Source organism: Halictus rubicundus, chromosome 17 (assembly GCF_050948215.1).
Source record: "Halictus rubicundus isolate RS-2024b chromosome 17, iyHalRubi1_principal, whole genome shotgun sequence".
NCBI classification, from domain to species: Eukaryota; Metazoa; Arthropoda; class Insecta; order Hymenoptera; family Halictidae; genus Halictus; species Halictus rubicundus.
The window spans coordinates 4,533,302-4,546,473 of NC_135165.1; the positions used below are offsets into that span (position 1 = coordinate 4,533,302).

Genomic DNA, 13,172 nt, shown 5'->3' on the forward strand with positions numbered 1-13,172 from the left:
CGAACCTTCTAGGAAGCGGAGCGTTTTACCGGCAAACACGCCGCCGGTGCGGTGCGTGGCTCCGTTTAAAATAGCCGATGCCACTGAAAAATCGATCGGTTCACTCCGCACATGTCCCTACCAAGGGAAAATAGCGTCTCTTCTTTTGCTTCATCCCTCCAACACGGTGCCCTGCTTTCCCTCTTGCAATTAGAATGTTCGCGCGCGACTTTTTCCATCCAACGTTCCGTTTCTCTCGCTTCCTATCACAGGAAAAACGATTAACCCTTCGATGGAGCCTCCATCTCAGTTTTAGATACCGAAGATCGTACACTCTCCGGGAATTAGGGGCGAGTTCGGTTTGGAACGGTAACAACTTATTTTTCTCATATATGAGCAATTCAAATAAAAGAAATAAGAAGACTAGTATTTGGTATTAACACAGTGAAAATATTCGAGGCATTTAAACATACTGTTTCAGTGTATTCAACGCGTTAAAATTATAAACTGGATCAAAAAGACCTTAAAAGTGCAGTGTCGGAAAATGCAATTTCGAACGCACGCGGAGAATAAAAATCGTGTGCAACGAGAACGTTCTAGATCGAATCCGAGTTCTAAACTTAAAATAGCCGCGTGCATAAAAGATTAATTTCCCTCGGACATTTTGAGTTTCGCAGCTTGAAACTGCATATCTCATAGTCGGATGAAATTTCATCCATTTTCTTTTTTCACCTAATAAAACGATCGCGTCCTTTCTTTCTGTACAATCAAATTTCTTTGAACAAGTTTTAACACGCTGACCGCCCATAAAAGTCGCGCAGAACAATTTATTCAATAATACGAGATTGGATAAGACAAAGTTTGTCATAACAATGATTTTTGTAACCTTCTGATGCATGGTAGATCCTAATAGGGTTACTTAAGAGATCGCAGTGAAAATTAATTTGATCCATTTTGTTGGAATTCCGGTGCAAAATTGTTGTCCGGTGTTCGGCGTTTAGAAAGAGCACAGTGCAACAAAGATCGAAGAAAACGACGTTAACCGGCCGACGATCGGTTAAAGAAGATATTCCGCGCCGGTTCCATCAATCCCAGCATAATCACGTGCCCGCAGCCCTAGCATAATTTTTGCTTTCCCGCGGACATCAATTTTCCCGTTGCGTTCTGTCGTCGTGCGAGTAATTCCTCGCCGAAGGAGAGCACGCGGGACCGAGACCGAGACCGGTGAGGTTAGGTTTTATTTTTCGTGGCCGGCGCGGCGGCGGCGGCGGCGGCGGTGGTGGTGGATCCTGATCCTTATCGTTAACGAAACTAATGGATTTCAAGCTTCTCCTCGCATCAAGGAGGCGCAAACTTGCCCGTAGCAAATCGCTCGTGTGCCACGGGATCCTCGCAACGAGCTCTCCGAACGCCATTCACATCGGCAGAAGCCGGTAAACTTTTTTATCGGTCGTTTTATCCTCGATCCTCGAAAGTGAATGAAAGAACCGGCGCTTCCTCGACGGTTTCTCGATCTGGAATGCGGGACTGTCCGGTAATCGATGTGACTTGTTCTATTCCAGCGATCTTTATTCAACGAAAATCTTTCTACATTTGCACGTTGCGTTCGTTTCGATAATAACCTTCCCTATTGCAACAAAATGTCTGTATGAACTAAAATGTGCAGAATTTTTATTTCACTTTGATCTGAAGAGGTCCTTCAGCGAACGAAGGAAATTTTTCACCTGTTCTGTGCATTACGAAACTGCCTGGGAGTTCACGAATTTGCAGAAAACAGCCTGCGAATTTATGAGTTTGTGTCGTCGAATTAAAATTGATGAAATACCATTGGTATCCATTCGGTTCGAAAAATAAAAGTTTTGTAGGTTAATTTTAAAAGGCAGTTATTGTAATAGGGAAAATTAGAAGCAAATTATTTTGAAAATGAACGGTGTACATTTTTTCAAGTCGTGTGGTCGTTTTGGAATTTGATTGGGCGCCGTTCTGGGAAGAACAACGAGAATTTATCTATTATGAATCATTTTTGACGCCACCTATTTAACCCCGATCGCTGCCTACCGTGTATCGACTTTATCTCGCAACGCATTAGTGCGACCGATTACACGATATACCGGAGTTATTCATCATTTAGACACACTCAGGCGATAATTTACAAAGTAGATTGTTTTACGGGAAGCTTCCACCATAAATAAATCACGAGCAAAGTGAACTTTCTGGTCAAGATATTAATCCTCATCCGTCCCTAATTATCTCCATTTAACACTAGGTTCACGGGACCTGTCAAAATGACGGGTTCTAATATTTTTAATTTACAATTATCAAAATTCCAAATATACATCCACGAGGAATTATTCAATAAATTTATTTCTTTGGGTATATATTATTTAAAAAATTTGGGTAGCACATTCTTGTTATTTTTATAAAGTAATGTAAAATAGTCACTTTTAGTGCTCCGTAAAGCTAGTGTTAATTTGTCCCTGGAATAGCAACAGCAAAATATCAATATTAATAAATTAATAAATGAATAGAGTGCCCTTATTAAATGAATTATTGGGGCTTGTACAGTCCCACGCGAAATGCTAATGATTATGTAATGTGTAACTATTAACACAAACCGTTCGGAAAATTTCATTTGCTTATCAGATGCAGCGAAGAACGTGCGAAACCGACGGCGAAGAAATTAGCCGTGCGTCTCCGTTTTAATGATTAGCAAGAACTGCTAACTGGAAACAACACCGGGAAATCGGGCGTTTTCCGAAGGTAGCCTTGCGTAACGAGAATTTTCCATCTTTCCTGTCAAAGTACGCGAACCGTTCAGAAAAAGCCCCGGCATTACATAATGAAGACGATAGAACTCGGGGAAACCCTGCCGGCATTACCTGCCGTTGTTGATTCTTATCGGGAAACTGGTCTGACAATGCACCGCGATTGGGCGGAACATTATCTCTATTGACACGCGACTGCACCGTAACGAACAACACACCTTCCACAACTCGATCTTTTTCAACAAAGTTGTTCGCATAACGCAAAATATTTTTCAAAAACCCTGCAGTACACGCCACTTCTTTATGCAGCTCGCTGAGGTTCGAGCAGGTTTTAAACCGAATACATTAGTAACTATACTGCGGATTTTATGCATGTATGGTAAAACGTTGGAAAAATTCATGGACATGGTTGTTGTACCATTTTTGGCTTGTTCAAATCACTCACGGACATAAGGCTACTTTATTTGACTTCCATTCCTTACAGCTGACTCAAACAATTTTTATTTGGCTGAAAAATTCAGGGTCTATTAATAAAGCATAAATAATAGAATTAAATAGAAATTCATTTAACATGTATTATTTTATTCCTTGGAAAATAATCCAAACTGGCCACTTTTAGTGCTCCGTAAACCTAGTGTTAATATATTAATGAAATTAAATAGAATTTAATTGTAATGGCCAAGATCACAGTGACGGAATCATTCGGTCACAAAGGGATATTGTGAAATAAGGCTTGAAGAATGATAAACAATGTGGTCTAAAAGTTGCGCAGGATTGTGCATTTCGAAGGTGTCGCGACGCTATCGTTGGTCTAGAGTGATCTAACGTAACGCGAGGCATTAAAAAGTGATTTGGCTCGCGACGGCCGTCATCAACGAGCAAGCCTGTAATTGAACACGGGCATCGTACTGTTACGTGTAACCATTCTTTTCAACGGCACACGGGCAACGAGATGATTCACCTGCGAAATGACTCGCTATTCGGAAGGATGTGTTCCGCGACTCGCCAGACTACCGGTTAATTAACGACGTGACACCGTAATTGACGCGGTAATTTGATCTCCTTGTGGATGCGTCCTCCGAGGAGCTTCACGTGTTCCCGGGGGCCGTGAGTTAAAAAAAAACCGCTAAATTAAAATCCCGGGGCGACCGGCACGGTCCCCGGGGGCCCCGCAAACGGGCCACCTCGCCGGTGCTTTCTAATTTGCAGCGCATAATATTCGAATAATTTGCACGCGCTAATGGGACCAGCCGTGGGCCCGCAGAAACAAGCCCGAAACCCGCGGAACCACGTTGCGCTGTTTTGCAGGCGAACGCCTGATTTCTTCGAAATCCGGGTGAACTATGCCGGTGTCAGGGTCCTGGGACACCATAGTGATCCATTTCAGCTGTACAGTTAGTGCACTGTATTTTCGCAGATTTTTTCTCGCCTGAATTACTGCTCAGTGCAGTTTTAAAAATTTGTTCGATCACGTAAACCCACATGTTGCAACTCTTTTATAGAATTACTGGATCATTTGTTACAACTTTAGGCTTTTAATTGTTTGCGGTTTTTATTCGCGTCCCATTTACACGATAAAATTAAAATAAAAGTTTCAACTGCTTCACAGAAGTACTCGATCGTTTCCTACAAACTTAGGTTTTTAATTGTTTGCATTTTCTATTCACGTCTCATTTCCACGTAAAAAGGTGTGCAAATCTTTCCTCATTTTCTAATAAGCATCAGAGAACCAGTATTTATATTAGACATTTCTTCGTAGTACTTATTATGTACATAGTAAATTATCATAACGTTAGTTACAAAGTTTCATAATTTTTCTTTCCATTGTGGTGATTAATAGACTATGTGTGGTAATGCATTCGTAACTAGACTGCGGATCTTCATGCAAAATAAAAATTTTTGCAGGAAGTACGAACCGAATAGGAATTTATTTCTGTTTTTTGTAATTTTTAAAAAATTGTAAACATTTGTATTCTCAGATTCTTTTAATCTTTCTACTGTTCGAAATTAGACCCGTCCATTGCAGCCCTAAATGCATAGAATCCGCAGCGTATCCGTAACTGAAATGAATAGATACATTTTAAAACAGTGGAACATTGAAGGATAAAACACATTTAGACTTTCGTGCAGTGCTGTATGATATCGCCAGCTGTCAAGCTTGTAACAACGTAGACGTATAGGTATGGAGTTCCCCGCATCCGGTTAAATGCGTCGCGCGACGCACCTAATCGTCGACGTAACGTCTTATCAGTGACGTATGCGAAACCGTATCGTCCCACCTCGAGAGAGATGTCATCGTTCTTTTTAAACCTGTCCCTCTTCGATAGCTCGATAAATCGTCAAGTGTGTTCTCGATTTAAGCCGCTGTTCCAACAATCTGGAACATAAATGCGCGCATTGTTTGGTTAGTTAATTAAATTAATCGTAACGATCTCGTGCCCTCTTGTCCGAGATATCTGGTTCGCGCACAATGATGCTCATTTCGAAAAGAACATTGAGTAACATTCGGCAGTAAATTGGTTGATGAGTCAAACTTGTTTGAAGATTAAAATCGTGCCATAAACCGATTCCCCGACTTTCTGTCGTCGTCAACGGATTCTCTCGACATTATCGCCCCGTTTAATCTGATATTCTAACTCTACTTACTCATCGATGAAATGGCAGGTGGATGGAAAGTTGCGCATTTGCGTTTTCATTTTATCAATGCCTGTTTACCTCGAATTTTTTGCATCATCCGAGCGTTCAATTGTTCCTGGCGGGCAAAAGACCTTCGGAAGAACGAACTTCGAAACAAAGAGCGGTTTTATTACAGAAAAAACGGGTATTAGAGACAATGTTTATAAAATGATGGGAACATGCTCTTCTCAAAAGAAAATGCAAACGTTAGCAGGAATATACATTTTTTTTTTTTTTATTGATGTTGATTTAATCAGCAGCGTAGAACTGAGAGTAATTTGCTTGCAAATTAACTGGGATACAGTTTTGAAAACGTGTTCAAAGTTTCAGGCTCGAGAGCTGTTTCGTTCGAATGCTAATTTCGCGGGTTCATCTACTCTGCTTTGAAATTATGTTTATGAAATGGAAAACTGCAACAAAGTGCAAGAGTGGACGGAATTTACAAAAATCCATCGGAGAGTTTTTAATTTAACGAGTTTATGTGCTACATTCTGGAATTACATTTTTAAAACGCAAATCTGTAGAGAAATGTGGCACAGTGGGAGAGGTTGTAACCCTGCATAGTAACCATACGTATATGTATAGTATAGAAGTAAACTATATCTGCTAACGAGTGTGTCTACTGTTTTCTGGAACAATGTTGACACAGTATGAAAATTGCAGAAGATTTGCAGTGAATTTAGAAAAAGTTAAGAAACTGGAAGGCTAGTGTGCTGCACTGTGAAGCCTGCAACTTTGTTAATTGATGAGTGCGTCTACTATTTTGTGGCACTGTATTAACAAAATACAAAATTGCAGTTGGGTGAATTTTAACACTAGGTTTACGGAGCACTAAAAATGACTATTTTACGTTTCCTTATAAAAAGAACATTAATATATCTATCAAAATCTGTAGCCATTCCTTAAATAATATATACCTAGAGAAATCAATTTGTTAAATAATTCCTCATGGATCCACGTTTGCAATCTCAATATTCGTGAATTAAAAATATTAGAATCCGTCATTTTGACGGGTCCCGTGAATCTAGTGTTAGACAGTTATAAAACTGGAGTTAGCTAAAACAAGCTATCAAAGAGCCACTGCACTTTAAAACCCTCAAACCTGCTCAATGAGAAGTGCGTTTTGGAAGCAACATTTCCACAACAAGAGATTGCAGAAAGGTGGGGAAAATTTAAAGAATTTCACTGCACTGTAAAATCCTCAAACCTGGAAATTAACATACGGATCTTCCAATTTGTGAACAGTTTGCATAAACGGTTTTGTTCGCTCTTTATGATTACATATCATAACACAGCCACCCCCACCAAGACCAGTCTTATGCGAAGCAACAACTGTCGTACAAATGGTTGCTGCTATAGCTGCATCTACTGCGTTACCACCTTTTCGTAATATTTTAGTTCCAATTTGTGAACAGTGACATATGGATCTACTGTCTTCTAAATACAAGATTGAGCGACGAAAAAAAAAAAAAAAATTGTGAAATTTACAGAAAGTGGGGGTCAGTAAGGGGTTAGCTAAAAAGAAAGCTGTGAAAGAGCTGTTGCACTTCCGAAACCCTCGATCCCGTGAAAGTGACAAGCGGATCTGCTGTGTTCTGAAACGATATCGATAAAATAGAAAATTGCGAGAAGGTGGGGGTAATTCGTGGAAGGTGGGAGGGCAGCTTGGCCGGGTAACGAAATAATCGTGGGCACAGGGGGAGGGGGCCAGGACGCGTATCTATCTCCCACGCAGAGCTGATCGTAGAGCGCACAGAGTGGCAAGAAGGTTCGGCGAGGGTGGTGTGTGCGCTCTCCGGTGGGAGGGCGGGGAAGACCGAGAGGTAGCCGGAGGAGTAGAATCGAGTCTTGGCTCGCCGGGAAGGAAGGAGGAGGTGTGGTGTCGTAGGAGGTGCAGGCAGGAGGGAAGGAGGTGGGACCGAGAGTGCCGGTGAGCGAGAGCATGCAACAGCGAGAGGACGAGGTGAGTAGTAAGTCCGTGAGCCCGAGTGAGTAACTGGGAGCCGCGACCGAGGACCCACTCAGTCACCACGAGATCGGCAAGCCGAATGGTCAACCGCATCGGTTCTCCCGCTCGGAAGTCGCAGCACAGGCCCCGAAGGGACCCTAACATAACAGGAACACGTTGCCGTTTCGAATGTCAACGGGGCGAAGCCGCTCCTCGGCTAATTCGCGGACGCGCGTCATTCGAACGTCGAACAGTGGTGTCGTCGTCGTCGTCGTCGTCTGTCTTTCATTACCAGTGGAGAGCACGAAGGGCTGAGAATCGTTACCGGGACCGGCCACGGGACTCGCTGACTCCTCTCGCACGATGTGGAGATTCCTGGTGCGCTGTTACGTCACGCTGACATCGATCTGAAATCAATTTGTTGTTGGCCACCGTACCATCGTCGTCGTCGTCGTCGTCGTCGTCGCGTGGTCTTCACTCGATCGAGAACCGATCGGCGAGAACAATTTCATCGAGACCGATCAACACAACACCGATCCCGGGAATCTCTCAAATCGTTTCGGAACTGATAGTGCGCGAGTGGATGCGAGAGCGAGAAGAATCGACGGCAGACGCCGAGGACTCTCCTGCAGGAGTACGAGGAAGAGATGATCTTCGAGCTGCTGGTGGCCGGAGCTTTCGCCCTCGCCACACTAAGGCGGTGTGTGTACATTGCTAAATCCTACCCACTTTCTCTATAGTTTTTACCTCTTTCCGTATATATATATATATATTTTTATATACATATATGTTTAAGCTAATATTGTTTCTTTTCTGTCGACTCCTCGGACGTTTTTTCGACGATCGACAAGCCTTCATACGATTTCACATGCTCGTCTCTCGAACGGTATTAGAAACGATTTTCGCGTTTTGTTTTTGTTTTGGTTTCTTTTTTCTGTCCGTTGCAGTCGCGTTCGTGTTTGTTCCACCGCGCCAACGTAATTGCCATTTATTCCCATCGCGAGGATTTCGTGGAATCAATTGCAGGAAAGAACTAACGGCAAGGCGAAGCCAAGTTTTGCCGTAATGTACATAATGATGCAGTGACACGTGAGGATTCCTTTCGCTGTTTCAGACGCCTCTTTTCGCTCGCTTTGCCCGCGCGACAATTATACTATTTTCTCCCGCCGCTCCGCCGCCGCCGTAGCCGCCGCCGCCGCCGCCGCGACGTTTGTTTGCAGTTTTCTGAACGTGTCTGACGGACTGATTGCGAACCGTCTCATTTTGTTAGCCGGACGCGAGGATCCCCCCCTCGGATCGGTGCTTTCTTTCGCTCGGGAACCATTGTTCGTCCCGGTATTCAACTATAAATTGTCCGAAGCGTTTCACGTCCGAGAACCGTTCCTTCATCAATCGCTAATTACTAGATCTTACGCATTTGTCACAAAAATTCGCAGGCAACAGAGAACGGAAATTGGGAACTCGAACATATTATTTGCAGCTTACTAAAATTCGCAAGATCCACAATATTTACACTTTCCATAAAGGTCCGCAGTCTATTATAACGCATTTCTCATTGTAATCGATATTGTTTCCTTCTAGATGATGCAATCTCCTAATTAGGAAAATGCGTACAACGTCGATTATTATTAGTTTATTATTATTAGACACTTCTGTGAAAGACAATTTTGATAAACTGATACAGATTAGTATAAAATTGATAACGACCAGTAATTAATTACTCTCATGAGTGATTGCCATAATAAACCTTCCCGCTTTTCGTTCTATCGATTCAAACGTTTTTAATTTCATCCTCGTCGTGGAGAAACGTCATCGGGGATCGTTAAACTAATTATTCCATCGCGGTTCATTATCAGCGGCGCATGCAACGAGCAGGAACCCGTTCGTTCGAGCAACATTCGGGAATGCCATGGCAAACACTCGTCGAGGGAGAGGCTCTCATCGTGTTTGCCGACGAAATTTCGATAAAAATTTTTCCCTGGATTGTACCCGCGTTTTTGTTTGCGTCATTGTTTCGACATACGCGAAAGCTTAAACGCCATTTATCAGTGGTCTATACTCGGTCTGAGCCAGATATTTAATCTTGCTCATGGTATCGGAACGCGTTTCGTTTTCGCTAACGCGATATTCGATCGAAGAAAGCGCACCCGGTGTGTGCGCCGAAACTATCGATTAATAGCGATCGGGCCTGGTCAACAGCTCGGATTCAGGGATATAAGTTGATTTCAACATCGCATAGCAGAAAGCTGGTCGAAATTCGTGTCTCTATTAATTGTATTATTAACACTTTGCGCACGAGAACTTGTCCATTTCTAGAGAGGCCCGATAAACCCATTTTATCTATAAAACAAGATAATGCACTGAAGAGCTCGCCGTGTAAGTGCTCAAGGAAAAAATTAATTTTATTCTAGAATAAAACCAAAGTGCGATCCAAAAACTAAAACAAATATGTCTCTATTTTTTGAAATATCGAAAAGGTCTGACAAAATTAAAATTCGGAATTTAAAATGCCGTCGATTTGTTAAATAATAAGATATTTGATTTATAGTAATAGTAATTGATATGCTACCAATATATCGACTGGAATCGTGTCAGCCGATAAGAGGCACTTTGTTAAAAAAACTCCTACAATTTTAAGTATTTCGGCTTGGAAATTTCCTATTGTATAGTCCAAATAATAGAGAATATGCGTGCAAAGCCTCGATACAAAATACAAAATAGTAGTCCGATTTCTGTAGAAAAAAATTCGAAGTATTACAAAATAACGCTCCGAGAGCACGAGAGTGTATACATTGTTTGTTTCTATTTCACGAGACGAAAATTTTCGGATTAATTCCACCTATTTTATGGAACACTGCGCGTCGTTCCCTGACGATGATAACGACGCGTCTGGCGTTCGTGCATAACGTTTCCACGTCAGATAGCGGCGAGATGTGTCGCTTTGTTGTGGTTCTCGCGTGACAACGCTTTCGTCGTGCCGAGGCGTATATCTCTAATGCCTCATCAATCATTGGGAGACCTTTATAGAGAAAATTAGTATAGCAGAGAGAGAGAGAGAGTGACTAAGCGTCGCCCGAATGAATGAGAGCTTATGCTCCTCCCCGCGTGTTTATTTGGCTTCTGAAGGCGATGCCGGGAGAGGAAAGTTATCGCGGGCTCTCTTTTTCCCGTCGACCGAATATCGACGGCCCGGTGTTTATTTTACACGCGGTTCTCTTACGGACCAAATCGTGTTGGTATCGTCGAGAGCGCACGGCGAACTATCTCGCCACCGATTCGAAATGAATTTTATAGTTGCGCGACCGTAAATTACCATCGTGCCTGGATAGAACCAATCGTATAATTATCACGGGGTAGGAATTCAATCCGAGATACAAATCGCCTCGGAAAATAAATTAACTACCGGGAGAAACGAGCCTCGGAGAAACTGCTCCGAGCATTTCAAACGAGACCAAATCGAAATTTTCGTAAAGCGATACCCGCCGCCGCCGCCGCCGTGGTCTTGTGTTTCAGAATTATTATTCTTTCGCCGCGGAACGGAAACCGGCGCGGCGCGTCGCCCGGGACACACGGGAGGGCGATCCCTGTTCTTAATTAGAAAATAATTGTAACGCTATGATTACGCGCAATTGTCTCTTTCGCTGTAAAAATTTCACCGAGATGTTGATCTCATAATTCGACGCTGATTGCCTCAACCGTTACACAAAGATCGAGTTTCTCGTTGAACATGATCGGGCTCGTTACTAGGGCCAGAGTTCTCCTGCATTTTACGCGTTTATGGCGATCGCGAGCATGCACACTGTAACAGTAGTGGCTTAATGAGATTCTTAATTCGCTTCTAATTTTCCTCGGTCATTTTTCATTTTGTTATGCGGCGCAACAGACTCTTCATTTGCATAAAGAACTTCGTCGGTTAGTAGTCTTTTCTTTTTTTTACTCTCCGAAGTGAGTTCAATGTTTGAGAAGGTTAGTTTGTTGTAAAATTTTTTCGTCAGACGAGGCCATGTACGAAGTCCGTGTTCGAACTTATCGAAGAGCTCACGATTTTTCTGTCGTGCACCTAACGATATAATTGTCGATGAAGAGCGACAGGGCAGTGCAATGTAACGATTCTACCCTTGAAGAAGAGGGAAGCTTATGGTTTCCCTGATCACGATCTAATATGTATTGCGTGAAAAAAAGGCCGCGCGGTCGTGTGCGTCGCCCTCCACATATAATGTCCGCGTGTTCTCCTCGGCTCTCGCAGGCTCCGTTCGCCGATAGAGAGGCGTGCGCCGTGTTGATCCGGGACACACATCGACTGTTTGCTCTCGGGATACCATCGCAGACCCTTTTTTCGTGTTAGCTCCGAGCCCGAGTCACAACACTAGTAAAGTTACAAAAGCCAAAGGCAAACAGATCCGGGGATGGGCCTTAACCGGTTTATCAAACACTCGTGCGTCCAGGAGGTGGTCTCGTACGTTATTGGAAGTGACGAAGACGAGAGATCTCGAGAGATGACGACGATGTAGATGTCGACGGAGGTTTGTCGTCTTCCTGGCCGCACGCGTACCACACGGTTTCGCTGATTCGCGACCGGACGACCGCGGGAAAAGTTCACTGATCCTCTCGAAATCGATCGTTCGACGTACTCGGCCTACGGGCAATGCGATTTTATCGTGCTTCCGTACTTCTGCGACACGTTGAACAGACAGTCGCGAGAACAGATGGCACTCGCTTCTGTCTACAAATGACCGTACGATCATTAACACGTCGTTTTGCTATAGATACGGGAAAAAACAACAGCTGGGGTGAGAAAGTTACAAGACCTCGTGCGTTATATTGTTCCACAATAAATTAGCGTCTTTGGAAACAAATATCTAAGTTGGAGGATTTGAAAGCTGAGACTCCACCCTTTAAAATGAACACAGGGAGAATGTTCTATGATTTTTTTACACAAAGTTACAGGAGTTTAAAAATCGACAATTTTTTGAGTTTTCGATTTAGAAATCACAGTCAATGGATAGGTGTCTACTTGAGATTGCATCAGAATCGACTGTGCCCTCTATCCTTGAGAATTGGGGCTCGAAGTTTTGGGAGATAAATTGATATTTCTTAATTAATTGGGATTAATTATGTCGAAGATGAAGTTTCGCGGGCAGAAACTGCACGCAGCATTCCGATCGTGGAAGGTAGGGTCGCGAGAAAACCATTCGAAATTGCACCAATCGCGCGTCCTTGCAGCGACCCCTTCACTTCTATAGAAAATAGCATAAGTAAAAACTATTTCGTATAGTTTATTCGATAGCTGTCGATGGGACAGGACGGACGAACGAACGAACAAACGAACGACGCAGCCTAACGTGTCGTCGCCTAAACGATGAATTCGAACGGTTCGAGTTATTACCGAAGCTAAATTCGAGTCCCTTTATGGGTCGCAAGCCAGCAATAAAAAACAGATTTAAGGATGACACGCACTCCATTGTGGTTTCGGGTTCATCAGGGTTCACTGGACATACATACTATGTCGGACAGACGGCCATTCCACCGTGAAATGAAAATATTATGCCACTACCCAGACTGCTTACGACGGAACACTCTGATCGCCATTACGTGCGGCCCTTTGTTGCTAAACTGGCCGATCCGATGAGCGGCTGAACGAAATTGCAACGAAATCACTGCATTTTGCAATATAATTGCGATTTCATTGAAGTCTCACTTTTTCTCTTGAGAAGGTTTTACGTTTAACAAATTTTTATTGTAATATTTGGCTTACATTTTGATCAAATGAATATTGTAGGTAACTTTACGTATTCTCAATTTTT

The 13,172-nt window shown here is 43.0% G+C and overlaps 2 protein-coding genes across 3 annotated transcripts in view; both read left to right on the top strand.

The window, feature by feature from the left end:
- The window catches only part of Rgk3 (Rad, Gem/Kir family member 3), a 189,052-nt gene that overhangs the window by 13,483 nt on the left and 162,397 nt on the right, over window positions 1-13,172 (top strand). The window lies entirely within an intron of this gene.
- Window positions 1-13,172, top strand: part of LOC143362481 (uncharacterized) — a 36,534-nt gene that overhangs the window by 351 nt on the left and 23,011 nt on the right. Inside the window, exon 1 of one of the 2 annotated variants that reach the window (XM_076802697.1) lies at window positions 7,320-8,070. The exons of the other annotated variant lie outside the window; for it this stretch is intronic. Coding sequence (XP_076658812.1) covers window positions 8,016-8,070 — 55 coding nt within the window. The 5' untranslated portion in view covers window positions 7,320-8,015. Of the gene's footprint in view, window positions 1-7,319; window positions 8,071-13,172 lie in introns of those variants that run through there. 2 annotated transcript variants of the gene reach the window in all.